General features: G+C 44.2%; 1 protein-coding gene across 14 annotated transcripts in view; it reads right to left on the minus strand.

Moving 5' to 3' along the window:
* The window catches only part of STYXL1 (serine/threonine/tyrosine interacting like 1), a 64,021-nt gene that overhangs the window by 8,259 nt on the left and 36,157 nt on the right, over nucleotides 1-19,605 (minus strand). For all 14 annotated transcript variants that reach the window (XM_049699724.1, XM_033426361.2, XM_033426362.2 and 11 more), the window contains 4 exons: nucleotides 16,949-17,094; nucleotides 10,814-10,959; nucleotides 2,359-2,456; nucleotides 644-756 (listed from right to left, as the gene is read on the minus strand). In XM_049699724.1, the coding sequence (XP_049555681.1) occupies nucleotides 644-756; nucleotides 2,359-2,456; nucleotides 10,814-10,959; nucleotides 16,949-17,094 (503 nt within the window). The remainder of the gene's footprint in view (nucleotides 1-643; nucleotides 757-2,358; nucleotides 2,457-10,813; nucleotides 10,960-16,948; nucleotides 17,095-19,605) is intronic.

Genomic DNA, 19,605 nt, shown 5'->3' on the forward strand with positions numbered 1-19,605 from the left:
CTTGACATCAGTCTGGTGGTAACTTTTTGGATTTGACACCAAAAGCAAAGGCAACAAAAGCAAAAATAAACAAGTGGGACTACATCAAACTAAAAGGCTTCTGCATAGCAAAGGAAACCATCAACAAAATGAAAAGGTAACCTAAGAAACGGGAGAAAATATCTGCAAATCATGTAACTGATAATGGGTTAATACCCAAAATATATAAAGAATTCATACAACTCAATAGCAAAAAAACAAAAAATCTGATTTTTAAAAGGGCCAAGATTCTGAATAGACATTTTTCCAAAGAAGACATACAGATGGTCAAGAGTCAAAATGCACCTCCCTTGGAAAACCCTGAACAAACACTGGTACACAGACTGACAGCATTGGGGGACACACAGATGGTGCTGCTGGCCACAGCCTTGCCCAGCCTGAGTCCCTGGGCCTGCCCTGTCTGCCCAGCCTCAGGTCTCTAACCCAGATCTCGGGTTCCTTCCCTTGGATGTGGTATGCTGGGTAAAGCCCTGGACTTGGGGCTCCACTCCCTGACCCTTCCCTCCCAAACCCCCACCCCCAATTAAGGCCCCAAGTCGGTGCTGGAGACCCACTCCTCTGAGGCGCAGCTCTGACCCCACCTCCTGGACCAGGGAATACATACCTTCAGGGTCTGCTCATTTCGGTGCATAAGGTAGGCCAAGATGGCCGCACAGCTGCGACTGATGCCCATGGTGGAAAAGACCAGGATGACAGAGCCAAGCTCCAGGTGAATTTCTGCAAAAGGAAGGAAAGGTGTGAGGTTGTACGTGGCCCCCTTCCTTGTGGGTCTGTAAGATGACTGGCCTCAGTGGGTCCAAGAGTAGGTTCAGAACCAGCACACCATGGTCTAGGCAAGTCACATGACATCTCTAGGATACTGTTTCATTGCCTGGCAAATGGGGATCCTCAGACTTAGCTGGCAGTTCAAGAGAATCACGCCTGGGCACTCAGCATTATCATGCAAAGGCCTTCTCTGGGCTATGAAGGCTTCCATCCCAGGAAGGTCTGCTACCAGTTGACCTCCCCAGGTAGGGATAAAAGGACTATACCCCAAGGGCACTTGGGTGCTGATAGAGGCAGTGTAGCCTGGATGTGAATCACAACCAGTAAGTACTGGCTGTTGGGCTTGGGCACTCTAACCCACAGTTTCCTCATCTGGAAAATGTGACAACAGTATACTACCTACCTGATAAGATTTTGCACTGTGCTTAGCCCAGTGCCTGGCACACAAGTGTCAGCTAACCACACTCAATAATGCCCCTGGGGCTGTCAATCTCACCCAGTGAGGGGTGGGAAGGAAATCTAAGCTGGCATCTTAGGCTGGTTGGTAACCCCCAAGAACTGAAGATAAATATACCAAGTGCAAAATCACAGACTGTCAGAGCTGGAGGATGACTCAAATGATTAAGGCCAACTGCCTCATTGTATGGATAAGGAAACTGAGGCACAGAGAAGTTAAGGTTTGGCTCAGAGCCACCCAGTGAGGTAGAGCTGGAGAGGGGGCTTCTTTGGGCCACAGGGCTCTGCCACCCCATGATGGGACCAAGGGCAAGTCTCAGTCTCAGCTCCTAGGCAAGTGATAGTTACAACCTCCCAGAAAAATAAAGGATGTCTGGGCCAAAATGCCATTCTCAGGCTGGGGACTGTGTGGGTGCTGAGCAGGCCGTCCTGGGGTGGGCCTCTAACCGGACACAACCTTGCTCTCTCCAGGGATCTTGCTCTCCTTAGGATGACTGAAAACTCCACCCTCAGGGAGGCAAGCGGCTGGTGGGCACTGCTGTGTGTGGTAGGAGAACAGAAGGGGCACTGGGCCCACACACTGGGGACCATGAAATTTAGAGATGGAAGGGCTCTGGAGTCTTCCTTCTACCCCACCATACTGACCAGAGAGGAGGGTCGGGACAGAGTGAGATTCACCTGCAGGTCACCGGAGCCTAGCCTGGAGCAGGCCTTCATGAACATATGCACCCAGGATGGGCCAGCACCCTCATTTCACAACAGGCACAGTGATGCCGAGACTGGAGCTTGGCCAGGCATGAAAGGACATAGCGATCCAGCCAGGGCCAGAACACAGGGCACTCAATCCACAGTCTGGGGCTCTCATTTGGCCCCACTGCTCCCAAGGTAAACGCATGGCTGCCCATATTTCCAAGGACCCCCCGGGGGCAGGCTTGTCCCAGGGCTTGGCCACACCTGGCTGGGCATGTGCTGGGCCCTGCCCTTTTCCTCCTGAGTGCTGGGAGTGGCAGTCAGCAATAGGCGTGTGGATGAGGTACCACAGCCCCTCTGCTCCCTGGGCACAGACCAGTTGTTGCCTGGTTAAAGAATGCTCCTTACCAATGAAGTGACAGAGGTGGCGTAAAAAGGGTGTAATGTTGGCTTCCAGGGAATCTTCTATCTGGATGTGCAGAAGCTTGTCGGCGTCACCTGCAAAACTAAATGGAAGAAAAGCACAGGTAATCAGGCAAACTCACACAGAGCCCTACTGTGGCATCCTTCACCCACAGCAATGGGATCATAGGGGAAGGAGGCTGAACTAGCATCAGGGAGATGTGGGCAAATAAATGAACCCCTCTCAAAAAAAACAGCACCTACCTCATAGGGGTGTTGTGTAGATTAAGTCAATCTATGTAGAGCATTCAGCAATCTGCTTGACACACGGTAGTACCCAATAAATGTGACATTATTATTATTAAACAAACCTGATGCTTTCCTAGAATACAGCAAAGAAAGTGAGGGTGGAAAGGAATATGTAATGAATCTGCTATGTTAAATGGAGAAAGCAAGGTGAGAAGGATGGAGAGTGGTGGGCCTGCTATTTTAGATAGGATGGTCATGGAAGGCTTTACTGAGGAGGTAACACTTGGGCAGAGGTTTAAAGGAGGTGACAGAACAAGCCAGGCAGTTATATGAGGAAAGAGTGTTCCAGGTAGAGAATACAGGTGCAAAGACCCTGAGGGCAGTATGTTTCATATGTTTGAGAAACAATAGGGAGATCAGAGTGGCTAGAGCTTTACGATCAAGGTGGAAAGAGGAGGGAGATGAGGTACGTGGCATGTTTAATGAGAAGATGCCCACAAGGAGCTTGGCACAATGCCTAGTGTGCAGTGCGCACTTGGTAAATGTTATTTATGAAGACTGTGGCCTACTGGTGACATTCATTCACTGTGGTATGCAGAAAGTTGCAGCAGATTCAGAAATGAAAATATCCTGGTTTAGTTTCTGCATGAGCACTTGCTGTGACAAATACATGCGCAATTCACCCTGCATTCATTCATTCGTCCATCCATCCTTCCCTTCCCCCTCATCCCTCTCTCCCTCCACACCTGACCACCCATCCACCATCCATTCATCCATCTATCCCCAACCATTCATTCTTTCCTCAGATACTCACTCAATGCCTACTGTGTGCCAGACCTTGAGCTGGACCCTAGTGGACACAAGATGAATCAAATAGGGCCCCTCCCAGCTTCAAGGAGCTCCCAGTCTGATGGGGGAGGCAGACGCATAAACAAATGGCCCCAATCCAACAGGCTAGGTTTTAGGATAAAGACCTGCACGTGCTCCTGAAGAGGAAGGCCAGGGAAAAGTCGAGGGAGCTGGGGAAAGCCTTACAATGGAGGAGACATCTGGGTGGAGAAGACTGAAGGATACAAGGTTAATATATACAAACCAACTGGATTTCTATATACTAGCAACAATCAGAAATTTAAATTTTATTTGAGTTTTCTTGGCTATGCCGCGCAGTTTGCGGGATCTTAGTTCCCCGACCAGGGATTGAATCCAGGCCCCAGGAGTGAAAGCGCAGAGTCCTAACCACCAGCGAATTCCCAAGAAATTTATAATTTAAATATACCATTTATAATCACATCAAAAGTATCAAATACTTAGGAAGAAATCTGATACAAGATGTGCAAGAACTGTACACTGAAAACTATAAAACATTGCTGAAAGAAACCAAAGAGCAAAGTAAACGAAAGATAGACCATGTTAATGAATCGGGAGATTCAGCATTTTTAAGATGTCAATTCTTCACAAATTGCCCTATGGAATCCATTCAGTCCCAGTCCAAATTCCAACAAGCTTCTGTATAGAAACTGACAAGTTGATTCTAAAATTTATATGGAAATTCAAAGGAAACAACTTTGAAAAAGAACAACAAAATTAGAGGACTAACACTACCTGACTTCAAGATTTATTATAAAGCTACAGTAATCAAGTGTGGAACTGATAATAAGGTCCTACTGTATAGCACAGGGAACTATATTGAATATCCTGTGACAAACCATAACAGAAAAGAATATGAAAAAGAATATATATCTATAACTGAGTCACTTTGCTATACAGCAGAAATTAACACAACATTGTAAATCAACTATACTTCTTTTTTAAGTAATTAATTTATTTTATTTATTTATTTTGGCCGTGTTGGGTCTTCATTGCTGCACGCAGGCTTTCTCTAGTTGCGGCAAGCGGGGGCTACTCTTCATTGCAGTGTGCGGGCTTCTCATTGCGGTGGCTTCTCTTGCTGCAGAGCATGGGCTCTAGGAGCATGGGCTTCGGTAGTTGCAGCATGTGGGCTCAGTAGTTGTGGCTCACAGGCTCTAGAGCACAGGCTCAGTAGTTGTGGCGCACAGGCTTAGTTGCTCCGCGGCATGTGGGATCTTCCCGGACCAGGGAAAGAAACCGTGTTCCCTGCACTGGCAGGTGGATTCTCAACCACTGCACCACCAGGGAAGCCCCAATCAACTACACTTTAATAAAATTTTTTTTAAAAGAGAAAAACAAGTGTGGGAAACTGGTATAAAGAAAAACATAGATCAATGAAAAAGAACAAAGAATCCAGATATAATCCCGTACACGTATGGTCAACTGATTTTCAACAAAGGTATCAAAGCAATTCAGCAGGAAAAGGATCACCTTTTCAACAGTGATGACTTCCACATACAAAACAATGAACTTTGTTCCATATCAGGCACCATATACAAAAACGGATTTCAAAATGTATCACAGGGGGGCTTCCCTGGTGGTGCAGTGGTTGAGAGTACGCCTGCTGATGCAGGGGACGCGGGTTCGTGCCCCGGTCCGGGAAGATCCCACATGCCGCGGAGCGGCTGGGCCCGTGAGCCATGGCTGCTGAGCCTGCGCGTCCGGAGCCTGTGCTCCACAATAGGAGAGGCCACAACAGTGAGAGGCCTGCGTACCGCAAAAAAACAAAACAAAACAAAAAAAACCCCACAAAATGTATCACAGGGGACTTCCCTGGTGGTCCAGTGGGTAAGACTCTGTGCTCCCATTGCAGGGGGCACAGGTTCGATCCCTGGTGGGGGAACTAGATCCTGTATGCATGCCACAACGAAGAAGTCCACATGCCACAACTAAGACCTGAAGCAATAAATAAATATATTTTTTTAAATGTATCATAAAACGTGAAGGTTAAAACTACAAAACTTTTAGAAGAAAATATAGGAGAAAATCTTTGCATAATTCAAGTGTCCGTATATGCATGGGTCTGTGTTTGGACTCCATTTTGCTCCATTGGTTTATTTTTCTATCCTGCACCAATATCACAATGCCTTACTTGCTGTGGTTCTTTTTAAGTCTTCGTAACTGGTCAAGTCAATTTTCCCATTTGTTGTTATTCACTATTCAGCTATTTTTGCCCTTTGTATTTCCATATAAAATTTAAAATTACTGTATCAATTTTCACAAATCCATTGGAATTTTATTGGCATTCCATTGAATCTATAGATCAATTGGGCAAGAACCAACATCTTTACAAAATTGATTCTTCTAATCCACAACTACGGTACATCCTCTGTTTATTCAGGTGATCTTTACTAACATCCTCTAGCTATTTAGATAATCTTTAGTAATTCACAGTAATGCTGTATACTTTTCTGTGTAGAGATCTTGCACATCTTTCAATAGGTATAATCCTAGATATTTAATATTTTTGTCCTATTGTAAATTGTATGCTTTTAAAATTTCAGCAAACTTATTTAAGTCCAATAATTTATCTGCAGGTTGTTTTGGCTTTTCTCTGTATACAATTAGACTGTGTATAATGACAGGTTTTGTTCCCTTTTGATTCCTATTTTATTTCTTTTACTTGCCATATTTCACCAACTAGAACCTCCAGTACAATGTTAAATAGAAGTGGTGATAGTTGCATCTTTGTCTTGTTCCCAGGCTCAGAGGGAAAACTTTCAACATTTCATCATTGTGATGTTTGCTATAGAGATTTTTGTGGAATTTTATTTTTAGATCAAAGAAGTTCCCTTCTATTCTCAGTTTGCGAAGATTTTTTTTTTTTTTTTTTTTGCGGTACGCGGGCCTCTCACTGTTGTGGCTTCTCCCATTGCAGAGCACAGGCTCCGGACACGCAGGCTCAGCGGCCATGGCTCACAGGTCCAGCCGCTCTGCGACATGTGGGATCTTCCCGGACCGGGGCACGAACCCGTGTCCCCCGCATCGGCAGGCAGGCTCTCAACCACTGCGCCACCAGGGAAGCCCTAGAATCCCCTTTTACAGATGGTTATTTGTGCTTTCTCTCTTTTTGGCCAAGGGTTTATCAAATTTATTATTTTTGTAAAACTATTTTGACTTTCTAGATCCTATTTTATTGTTTCTAGTTCATTTTATCTGCTTTTATTATTCCTTCCTTCCTTATTTGAGTTTAGTTTGCTGTTTCTTTGGTAATTTCTTGAGATAAATGCGTAACTAGTTGATTTTTAGCCTTTCTCCTTTTTAATAGATGCATTTAAAGCTATAAATTTCCCTCACAGCTTAGCTACACTCCACAAGTTCTGATATATTCTATTTTCATTATCATATAGTTGAAACTATTTCATAATTTCCATTGTGAGTTCTTTTTTGATCCATGAGCTGTTGTAAAATTTATTTCTAAGCTTCTAGGAATTTCCTAATTATATTTGCAAATTATTGTTTTCTACATTAACTCCACAGTGGTTGAAAGCCAACTCTATATGATTTGCATCTCCTGAAATTGGTTGAATCTTGTTTTAGGAACTATCATATTGTCGGTTTTTATAAATCTATTTCTTTTTAAGTAAGCATTGGTAGCTTGAGTCTTCTGAGGAAACTGTTAATTTTTCAAATGTATTGGCATAAAGTTGCTCATAATCTTCCAAATTATTCTATTTTTAATTAAAAATTTTATTGAGATCAGTGTAGATGATCATTTATAGTTTTTATCAAATTTGGAAAATTCTGGCCATTGTTTCTTCAATGTTTCCTGTCTCCCCATTCTCCTTTCCTTTGGAGATTCTAATTACACGTATGTTAGGCCACCTGAAGCTGTCTCAGTCTCACTGAAGTTCTACTCTAGTTTCTTTTTTTAAGTCTTTTTCTTCTCTATGTTTCATTTTGTATACTTCTATTGCTATGTCTCCAAATTCAGCAATCTTTTCTTCCACAGTGTCTAATCTTTTAATTCTATCCAGTATATTTTTCATCTCAGACTGTACTTTTCATCCCTAATATAGGGCTAAGTTTTTCCTCACTACTGAAGCAGCAGTCTTCTAAGTACTCTGTTTGATGCACTGTATATTGTGAGTTTTGTTTAATCTGACTGGAAACACAAACTACTCCTGGCCCCACATAATCTCTGGGGATTGTACCACCTGTTGATTTCTATTGGTTTTTCTCCCTGCCTTGAGTAGTTTTCTCACATGCATGTGCTTATTAGTACTTAGCTGAAGACACAGGAGGACTCTCTGAAGATATCCAGAGTCTTTCTTTGTACTCAGCTCTCTATTCTCCATGCAGGTCTCCTGCAAATTCTAGCCAACTCAACAGCTCTGAGTCCTCAACTCTGTACCCTCAACTCAGAAAGAATCATAGGATCTGTGTTGTGACCTGCAAACAATCTCCAAGCAATAAGCTGGTTCGATTGTGGAGCTCACCATTTTTTTTCCTCTCAGGAATCATTGTCCTGTGCTGTCTGTTGGCCATTGTCTGAAAAACCCTTGTTTTAGATGCTTTGTCTGAGTATTTTTAGTTGTTTAAGGTAGGGTTGTAAATCTGGTGCCATTTACTCTATCATGGCCAGAAATGCAAATTCTTCTCACTTACATTCTTTTTCTTAAATTTATTTTTGGCTGCACTGGGGCTTCATTGCTGCATGTGGGCTTTCTCTAGTTGCAGTGAGCGGGGGCTACTCTTCATTGCAGTGTGTGGGCTTCTCACTGCAGTGGTTTCTCTTGTTGCGGAGCACAGGCTCTAGGCACATGGGCTTCAGTAGTTGTGGCACGCGGACTCAGTAGTTGTGGCACGTGGACTCAGTAGTTGTGGTGCACAGGCTTAGTTGCTCCATGGCATGTGGGATCTTCCTGGACCAGGGCTCAAACCTGTGTCCCCTGAATGGGCAGGCAGATTCTTAACCACTGCGCCACCAGGGAAGTCCTCTCACTTACATTATTGAAGGATATATTCTCTGGGTACAAAATTGTGGGTTGGCAGTTATTTTCTTTCAGTGCTTTAAGGTTCTATTATTTATTGCTGGATAACAAAATATCCTAACACTCAGTGGCTTAAAACAATAAAAAATTATTATCTATCAATTTCTATGGATCAGGAATCTGGGAGCAGCTTATTTGGGTACCATTGGCTTAAAATCTCTCATAAAATTATAGACAAGCTGTTGTCATCTGGTCTCATCTGAAGACTCAATTAGAAGCTAATTCACATGACTTGGCAGGATTCAGTTTCTCACAGGCTTTTTGACTGAGGGCCTCAGTTCATTGCTAGCTGTTGGCTGAAGACTGTCAGGTCCTTGCCATGTGGACCTCTCCATAGGACAGCTCACCACATGGTAGCTGACTTCCTTCAGAATGAGTGAGCAAGAGAGAATGAGCGATACTGATGCCACAGTCTTTCTGTGACCCAATATCAGAAGTGACAGCCCATCACTTTTGCTTTATTCTATCCATTAGCACACATCAGTAAATCTAGCCCACATTCAATGCTGTGAATGGTAGGAGGTGGGGAATCACCAGAAAGGTTACCGACTACAAAGACGCATTCCATATTTCCTTCTAGTTGCAGTGATTTCTGTTGATGAGTCAGCTGTTAGTCTAATTATTGCTCCTTTGAAAGTAATGTCTCACTTCTCTGCTTCTTTTATTTTTTTGTGTGTGTGTGGTATGCGGGCCTCTCACTGTTGTGGCCTCTCCTGTTGTGGAGCACAGGCTCCAGACGCACAGGCTCAGCGGCCATGGCTCACGGGCCCAGCCACTCCGTGGCATGTGGGATCCTCCCGGACCGGGGCACGAACCCGTGTCCCCTGCATTGGCAGGCAGACTCTCAACCACTGCGCCACCAGGGAAGCCCTATTTTTATTTTTTTAATTAATTTTTTTTTTGGCTGCGTTGGGTCTTCATTGCTGCATGCGGGCTTTTCTCTGGTTGCGGTGAGCGGGGTCTACTCTTCGTTGCGGTGTATGGGCTTCTCATTGTGCGGGCTTCTCATTGCGGGGGCTTCTCTTGTTGTGGAGCATGGGCTCTAGGCACGTGGGCTTCAGTAGCTGTGACACACGGGCTCAGTAGCTGTCACTCGTGGGCTCTAGAGCGCAGGCTCAGTAGTTGTGGCGCATGGGCTTAGTTGCTCCGCAGCATGTGGGATCTTCCCAGACCAGGGCTCAAACCTGTGTCCCCTGCATTGGCAGATGGATTCTTAACCACTGTGCCACCAGGGAAGCCCTCTGCTTCTTTTAATATGTTCTCTCTTTCTTTGGTTTTCAGCAGTTTCACTAAGTACCTATACGTAATTTTCTTTAGATTTATTGATTTTTATATAGTTTTTTTTTTTACCAGATGCCTTACTGAATTCTTGTGTTATTTATATAAATTCTCTCTGAGCTGAATTTTATTAGCTTTGATCAGGAGCTAGAAGAGGTAGGTTGTACAGTGCGGGGGCCTTGGTGATCATGAGTGGACACAGCTGGGAAGACACAGGCTGACAAGCAAGGCTGTGCAGAACTTTCCTGCTCTTTGAACAATGATGAGCGAGGGTGTGTGTGTGTGTCTGTATGTTCCTAGCACCAAGGAAAATCTGAAATAAAGGTTGCTGTATCAAATGTTTCTGTCCTCTCAAAATTCATATGTTGAAACCTAATCCCCAAAGTGATGGTATTGGAGGTGGGGCTTTGGGGAGGTAATTAGGTCATGAGGATAGAAATTGAAACCCTTATGAGCGGGATTAGTGCCTTTATAAAAGGGACCCTAGAGAGCTTTGCCCCTTCTGCCACGTGAGGATGCCATCTATGAACCAGAAAGCAGGCCTTCATCCGACGCTGAATCTGCCAGCGCCTTAATCTTGGACTTCCCAGCGCCTTAATCTTGGACTTCCCAGCCTCCACACCATGAGAAATTCCGTTGTTCATAAGCCACCAGTCTACAGTATCCTGTTACAGCAGCCCAGATGGACCAAGAGAGGGGTCACTTCTCAGAGGGCCTGAGATAGGAGAAGCAGGGTAAACCAGGGTATTTTGCATCAGAATGTTAAGTACCAAGAAAGTATTATTTTGGTAAGATTTAAGTATGGGGTATGGGGCAAGTGTGGGGTCTCAGTCAGGGGCAGAGGATGCCATGGCCATGCCAGGCAATGAAGTGCAGGCCAGGAATAGATGAAAATAAATGCAGACCCTACTCCAGTGTATGCTGATTTCTAAAAGCCCTTTCAATTCTGTCAATGCATGCCACTAGGAATCTTATATAAATAAATTATACTAATATAAAAAAAACAAAAAAACAATGGTTTTTCTACTTACAACGGCCCTGTCTCCATGGAGACGTTGACATGTGCTTTGATTTTCAAATCCTTCTGAATTTTAGGGTCGCAGGCTTGCCTGAAATTTCCCAGGTAGATCCTGCCTGGCATTATCTCAACAGGGTACGGTTGGAAGGCATCCAGTTCCTGAGGTGGAGAAGGAGAAAGGCTGCTATGATAACAATCCCCAGAGAAGAAGTTGTTTTTGTTTCATCTCTTGAAATGTGGCTCAGCAAACAAGCTTAGAAAGACAAACTGGGACAGTGAATGAGACTAACCCAATGTCCATTGTGGCACTATTTATAATAGCCAAAACATGGAAGCAACCTAAATGTCCATTGACAGAGGAATGGATAAAGAAGATGTGGTACATATAACACATGGAATATTACTCAGCCGTAACACATGGAATATTACTCAGCCATAAAAAAGAATGAAATAATGCCCTTTGCAGCAACATGGATGGACATAGAGATTATCATACTAAGTGAAGTAAGTCAGACAGAGAAAGACAAATATCATATGATATCACTTATATGTGGAATCTAAAAAGGTGATACAAATGAACTTATTTACAAAATGGAAACAGACTCACAGACATAGAAAACAAACTTCTGGTTACCAAAGGGGAAAGGTAGAGGGGGGAAGGATAAATTAGGAGGTTGGGATTAACATATACACACTACTATATATAAAATAGATAATCAACAAGGACCTACTGAATAGCACAGAGAACTCTGCTCAGTATTCTGTAATAACCTATATGGGAAAACAATTTGAAAAAGAATGGATATATGTATATGAATAACTGAACCACTTTGCTGTACACCTGAGACTAACACAGCACTGTAAATCAGCTATATCCCAATATAAAATAAAAATTAAATTAAAAAAATTAAAAACAGGGACTTCCCTGGTGGTCCAGTGGTAAAGAATCCACCTTCCAATGCAGGGGACATGGGTTCAATCCCTGGTCAGGGAACTAAGATCCCACGTGCCGCGGGGCAAGTAAGCCCAAGCACCACAACTACAGAGCCCACACGCCCTGGAGCCTGCACGCCACAACTAGAGAGAAGCCCGCGCGCTGCAACGAACAGCCCACGCCCCAACGAAAGACCTCTCATGCCTCAACAAAGATCCCACGTGCCGCAACTAAGACCCGACACAGCCCAAAATAAATAAGTAAATTAATTAATAATAAATAAAGCTTTTTAAAAAAATTAAAAACAAAACTACCCTTTGATCCAGCAATCCCACTTTTGGTATATATCTGAAGGAAATGAAATCACCATCTTGAAGACATATCTGCACATGCCCCCCCGCCCCAGGATCATTTGAGCATTATTCACAAAGACATAGAAATGACCTAAGTGTCCATCAATGGATGAATGGATAAAGAAAATATGGCATATATACACAATGGAATATTGTTCAGCCATAAAGAAGAAGGAAATCCTGTCATTTGTGACAACATGAATGGACCTTGGGGCCATTGTGCTAAGAGAATAAGTCAGAAAAAAACAAATATTGCATGATCTCACTCATATGTAGAATCTAAAAAAGTGAAAGTCGGGACTTCCATGGCAGTCCAGTGGTTAAGACTCCACACTCTCAATTCAGGGGGCACAGGTTCTATCCCTGGTCAGGGAACTAAGATCCCACATGCCACACAGCGTGGCCAAAAATCATAATAAAATAATAAAATAAAATAAAAATTAAAAAGCGAAACTCATGGAAACAGAGTAGAGTGGTTGTTGCCAGGGGCTGTGGGGGTGAGGGAAATGGGGAGATGTTGGTCACGGTTATAAACTTCCAGATATAAGGCAAATAAGTTCTGGGGATCTAACGTACAACATGGTGACTACGGTTAACAACACAGGGCTTCCCTGGTGGCGCAGTGGTTAAGAATCCGCCTGCCAACGCAAGGGACACAGGTTCGAGCCCTGGTCCGGGAAGATCCCATACGCTGCGGAGCAACTAACTCCTTGCACCGCAACTGCTGAGCCTGCGCTCTAGAGCCCACAAACCACAACTACGGAAGCCCACGCGCCTAGAGCCCGTGCTCTGCAACATGAGAAGCCACTGCGATGAGAAGCCCGCGCACTGCAATGAAGAATAGCCCCCACTCGCCACAACTAGAGAAAGCCCACGCACAGCAACGAAGACCCAATGCAGCCACAAGTAAACTTATTTTTTAAAAATACAGTATTATGTACTTGAAAGTTGCTAAGAAAGTACATCTTAAATGTTCTCATCTCACACACACACACAAAATGGTAATTACATGAGGTGACGGATGTGTTACTCTTATGGTAATCATTCTGCATATATGTGTATCAAGTCATCTTGTTGTAAACCTTAAATTTACACAATGTTATATGTCAATTATATATCAAAGCCAGAGGGAAAATTACAAAATTTGATTGTTTCCAAGGAAAGATTATTAGAGCACCAATCAGGTGTTTAGAAACAATTATCATCAAATAATAAGACTCATCTTACAAACAAGTTGGAAAACAGCCAGAAAAGCATGCCAGTCGAAGACTGTTCTCAAAGCATGCCTCCAGGAAACTGAGAACTAATGGAAATTCCCCTAACGGTTTCTTGGGTGACCTATTACAGTTCAGATGTCTGTAATAAAACAGTGGCTACATATTTGTTGTTGTCATGGATTGAAAACTTACCTGTTACGTTTAGTAAAATAAAACCTAGGCATAACCCCAAAAGAAAAAAAAAAGAAATCCACTAACATTGTATGAACTGATGTTTCTAATATGATCTGTTTAGAGACCCCTTTGTTCCCATCATTTTTCTATGGGAAATGCTAACCTATATAATTTCAAAGGTCAAACCAGCTCTAAAATGCCTCTGGCTCCAAGTCTGACTCAGAAATAACATCTTAAGTACCTCAAGCTATTTTGCTGTCCACTTGAGCCTTTCAGAGCCTTCTGGCTTCAGCACATCTCGCCTCACCGTGAACCTACCACAAGCCCGCATTCCTCCCAAACTGTTAGCCTCAAAAGCCTTTATCAATGAGCAGACACCACGCTGAGCCAACCCTCAAGTTTGTGAGACACACGGCCCTTCTACATGCAGGCAGCCCCACTACTTGCGGATGTGACCCAAAGCACTCCCCAGGGTTCAGGGTGATCCCGCCCAGGACGCTCAGCTTGCCGGGGGCCAAATGAAATCCTTCTGGTTTCTTTCGGAAAATCTCACGCAATACCCACCACAAATCTGTCAACTCTTCCTGACGCTTTCAAACCAGCTTCCTTTGTGGTTGTAACAGCTGTGCGGAAGAGGGTGTGGGACGGATAAAAGAAGCTCTGCTGTTAATTCTAGAGGACACGATTTTGACAACCACATTGACAAATGTAAAAGAAACTGGTGTCACAAATTAACATGCCCAAACCGAGCCCACTGCCTTCCCCTGACACTGCCACCGCCTCCTCCTGTGTCCCCTTCTCAATGAGCCACACCACTGGCCACCTGTCACCTGCAACTGAACTGTGGCATTATTCTAGACTCCTCCCTCTCCCATACCCCCTGCCCCATGTCTAATCGAAGCCGTTTCCTAAGTATTTCTTGAATCTGTCCTCTCCTCTTCATCCCTGGCTCCTAGCAGGTCTCCCCAGACCCACTCTGCCTGCATTGGTCTGGGCTCTGCTCTGCAATCAGAGTTGATCTTTCTAAAGGGCAATCTAACCAGGTGCCCCTCCCCGGACTTAAAACCACTTGGTGGCTCACCAGCACCTCTCTCTAGTGTGGTCTTCACACGTGCCCTAGTCACAGAACCCCTTTGCTCAAAGTGAAATCTTATTTAAGGGGTACCACATATAAAACGGGAAATTAGAAATCACTGTGTCTAAAGGAGAGGGGCAGTCTCAGAGCCCAAATTCTGTGCCTCCACCTCCCCTCGCAGGAGTTCCTTGGGGAGCAGTAGGGACACTCCTGCTTTATACTGTGTCAGAACATGTAACAGGAAGGGAGTGGGGCTCTCACTCTTGCCCCTGAATTAATAACAAAGGTCCCAAAGTAGGGAGTGGCAAATACTTGGAACGTACATTCTAAAGAGGGCCACATACAAGCAGAGTAGAACTCACCCATCCAGGCCCTGCTAGATACCACCAGCCACCACCCTACCCCTCTTCCCAATCTACTTAAGAAGACTGGGGGCAAGGACAAGTCTCAGGTGCATACACGTCAAAACTGACCAAACTGTACATTTTAAATAGGTGCAGTTCATCCTATGCCAATTCCACCTTCCTAAAGCTTTAAAAGAAAAATAAAGAAGGTGAGGTATCAGCATGTGACGTCTTCAGATCAGAAAGAGTCCCTCCCATCACTGCAAAGCCAGTAAGGGTGCTCCTCTAGGAGCGAGGAGGAGTGCCTGGCAGGACGGGGAGGCTGGCTGTACACCTGTTGAGCTGAACATCATAGCTCAGTGGAAGAAGGAGAAGAAGGCCTTTGGAGAACTTGACATATATACCCTGCATTTGGGAACAGGTATGACCCCAGACACAGGTCCCTAGCTTTTCACACAGGCTGACTGGAGCAGCCAAGCCAGCAGGGCAAGAAGAGGCCTCCTTCCCTACTGTCACACTCCCCTGTGGCTCATTCTGGGATTCAGGTGAAAGAATATGGATGTGGTGGGAGGTCATGAGCTACCAAGGGAAGGGAAGGGAAGGGCATTGGGGGTACTCCTGTCAGGAATTCTCAGCTGGCTGTCTCTGAAGGATGCTCAGTAACAGACGGGGCCCCCTGAACACAGCCCCAAGAAAACCAGCAACAAAGGCCAGCAGCAGCGCACAGAAGCTGGCTGGGGCAGAATGAGAAGGCACTTCCCCACCACTGACAAACAGGCAGCCACACAAGACAGGGCCCACGCTGGACCCCCAGCACCAAAGGGACCAGACCCAGAAGAGGGGACGTAAGGAGATGCCCATAAAGCTATCCCACACCCCTCCCCACTCCCAGCCCTCAGCCCCCAGCAAATGGAAGGCTGCCCAGCTCTGGAAGATGAGAAGAGAGGAGATTTGAGTTGAGATTGGAATGTTAAACTAGCCTAGATTGTACTGGACTGTTTTTATGCCCTTTTCAAAAAATTACTTCAAAAACACACAAAAGTAGAGAGAATAGTATAACAAACCTTGGATCTATCACCCTTCTGCAAGCATCATCAACTAATGGCCCATTTTGTTTCATCTATACCCCTGACTCCCCAACCCTCCCCAGATTATTTTGAAGGAAATTCCAGACATCATATCATTTTAATTATAAATATTTCATTATGTATCTCTAAAAGATAGGGACTCATATTTTTAAAAACATAGCCATAATAATGTCATCACAACCTAAAGAAATATATAACAATAATATAATATCATCAAATTCCAGTTCATAGGCGCATTTCCCCCGCTGTTTTATAATATGACTAGACTGAAATTGTCCATAACCGAAAGCGGCCAGAAAGTATGGAATCTGCCCATGATGCTGCAAAGGGCAAGAATGAGAGCACAGTTGAAGGCAATTGCTGGAAAGAATGAAACCTCTGCAGGTTCACATTCCATTACATTCAGACCCTTCAAGAAACCAGATACTATAAAATGCCCCCAGGGACCAGTCCCTGCCTGCCTATCATTGCCACCCAGTTTGGCTCCAGGAAGTAAGTGCTCCTCCGGGCTCCAGACATCTGGTGCATCCCTTGGCCACACCTTATTACAACCCGTCTCCCAATTTTTACTGTATCCTCTGGACCCAGCCAGGGTTTGTGAGGCCAGATGGCTAAGGATGGCGAGGCAGCCTCGAATCATGATGGCCCTGCCTGCCCGTGTGACTTTGACCACGACCCACCATCCAGAACACGCTGCCCCGGCTCCCTGCCCTCTGAACCAACCTCATCTATTAAACACCGCCCTGGATTTTGCCTGAACCTGGCGATTATAAATTCATCATACTGGACTGGACCTCCTGGCTGCCCCAGGTTCATTCCCAAGCCATCTTTGACATCTCTTCCATCTTTTCCATGTCATCTGTCTCCTTCTCCTCTTTTTCCAGCCCTGCTCCCTGCCCCTCGGTCCCCAGGGGAAGGCCATGCTCCCATCCAAGCCTGCCTGTGCTCAGCACCTTGCCTTACCTGTGGCATCCAGATGATCTTCTGTGTCCGGAAGAAGTGGTACATGGCCGAGAAGCTCTCGTAGCCTCCTCTCAGGATACGGATGGGGTGGCGGGCAAGGTGAGTCAGGGTTCTGCCACACTCAACGGCAGCTCCAAGCACAATTCCTAAGAGTAGAGACCAAAGAGATCAATGTCCCCTGTGTGCTCACCATTTGCCTAAAGGCCCAGTGGATAGGCACTCCATTCTGAAAAGCAATTGTCTAGAAAGCTGAAGCAAATATAAATAGAGGTGAATGTTACAATTAAAATTTAAAAAGCAATTCACCACCAAGTAAGCTGATCTTTTTCTATAAACTCCGAGATTTCATTTTTTTTTCATATTGTTGCAAGGAAGGATGATTCAGCATGAGGGGAATGTGTGTGTATATATACAATATCACATATTATATTCCATACAATTCATCTATTTAAAGTATATAAATTAATGTTTTTTATTATATTCACAGTTGTGTAACCATCACTGCAGTCAATTTCAGAACATTTTAATCACTCCCAAAAGAAACCATGTACCAGTTAGAGGGTTTCATTCCTCATTTCCCTCCAAACATCCAGCTCTAGGCAACCATTAATCTAATTTCTACGGATTGACCTATTCTGGACATTTCATAGACACTGAATTATACAATATGTGGCGTTTTGTGTCTGGTTTCTTTCACTGAGCATAACGTTTTCAAAGTTCATCTATGTTGCAGCAAGTGTCAGCACTCCATCCTTTTTCATAGCTGAATAATATTCCACTGTGTGGCTCTCCACCTTTTGTTTACCCATTTATCTATTGATGACTATTTGGATGTTTCCATTTTGTGGCTATTATGAATAAGGCTGCTATGAACATCCATGTGCAAGGTTTTGTGTGCACATGTTTAATTTCTCTTGGTATATACTGTGGACAAAGAATGTTGCTTGCCATATCAGTAAACAAAGGATGCTGCGGCCATCAAGCCATCAGCCACTGCAGCTGCCCCCGACTGTGCAATTATCCATGAGCAGGCAAATTATATGCGTGTGGTTTTTGGGTTTTGTTGTTCTGTGGTTGTGATTTCTTACCAAGTGAGGTTGGGGGCTCCATAGCACTAAAGTGAGGTCAGGTATAGACTGCAGACGGCGCTGTCTTTACTGACCAACATTTCCTAGGATTTCAGGGTCCAGCCGACAATCCTAGGATTGCAGACTGGAGACCAACAGGATGAGCTTAGGAAAGAGGGGACAATTTCCTGGCTAAGGACCTCCTGAGAAGACTGGTTTTATTAAAGGTGGAAGCCTAGCGCCACCCAGTGACCGCTGGTGTGAATGCCCAACCCATGGAACTCCACCCATATATATTAGTCACTGAGCCACAAGCAGCCGCAAGGGGTGGTCAGCCCAAAGCAGGGGCTGAACGGAGAATGCAGTGGAGCCTCAGTGAAGCAGATTAGAACTGACCACGCTCCAGCGTGTGGCTGGAGTGACTGCACTGTTCTCCAGCATCACTACCCTGGCCTTAGGAGACCAGACAGAGCCAAACTGCCCAGGTTTGAATCCTGGCCCCAGCACTTGCTAGGTGTGGTGGTTTAAAAACTCTCTCCACAAACCTAGAAAAATGGTACAGATGAACCGGTTTGCAGGGCAGAAGTTCAGACACAGATGTAGAGAACAAACATATGGACATCAAGGGGGGAAAGCCGCGGTGGGGTGGGGATGGTGGTGTGATGAATCGGGCGATTGGGATTGACATGTATACACTGACGTGTAAAAAATTGATGATTAATAAGAACCTGCTGTATAAAAAAATAAAATTCAAAAAAGTTCTTTAAAAAAACTGATACTAAACTTTCTTTGGGTTATTTGTATGGAAATATGTTAATATAAATGTTTCAGACATTACATGAAATTCATAAAAATCTTATATGTTCTGGTATAATAAGTCATAATTCTAGTTATTATTTTAAAATGTATGTCTCAGAAATAACTAAATTTCCTGTCAATTGCATTATTATGAACTTTCATCAAATCTTTAACTGTGGTCGTTTCTAAGTCTTTGTCATGTACAGACAGTTCTGGGTGTACTGTGATGCTTTTGCAAAAATGTTCCTGTAAAAGGGTTTCATCTTCAACGAATTCATGGAAAAGACTCTGACAAGTACAGGTTTCTGGTAACTGACTATACCGTTGAACTGAATGAATAAGCGTTTTCAGAACTCTAATGGAAAACTGATGAATTCATAAAAGTGCTAACAAAAGATCAAGATGAAAAAAAAATTAATTACATGGGACTGAGTGAACTGATGAGGATGATTATAATTTTTGTGACTTTCCATTTGAATAAAAAAAAAAAAACTCTCTCCACAAATTCTTTCAAACACCTCCCTTTAAAAGGTTGAGTTTAGGGACTTCCCTGGTGGTGCTCCCAATGCAGGGGGCCCAGGTTCGATCCCTAGTCAGGGAACTAGATCCCACATGCATGCTGCAACTAAGAGTTCGCATGCCACAACTAAGGAGCCCGCCTGCCACAACTAAGATGGTGCAACCAAATAAATAATTAAATATATTTTTTAAAAAGGTTGAGTTTTAATTCCCCTCTCCTTGAGGGTAGGCTGTACTCAGTGACTTGCTTCTAATGAATAGAATGTGGCAAGA

Source organism: Orcinus orca, chromosome 16 (genome assembly GCF_937001465.1).
Source record: "Orcinus orca chromosome 16, mOrcOrc1.1, whole genome shotgun sequence".
Lineage (NCBI taxonomy): Eukaryota > Metazoa > Chordata > Mammalia > Artiodactyla > Delphinidae > Orcinus > Orcinus orca.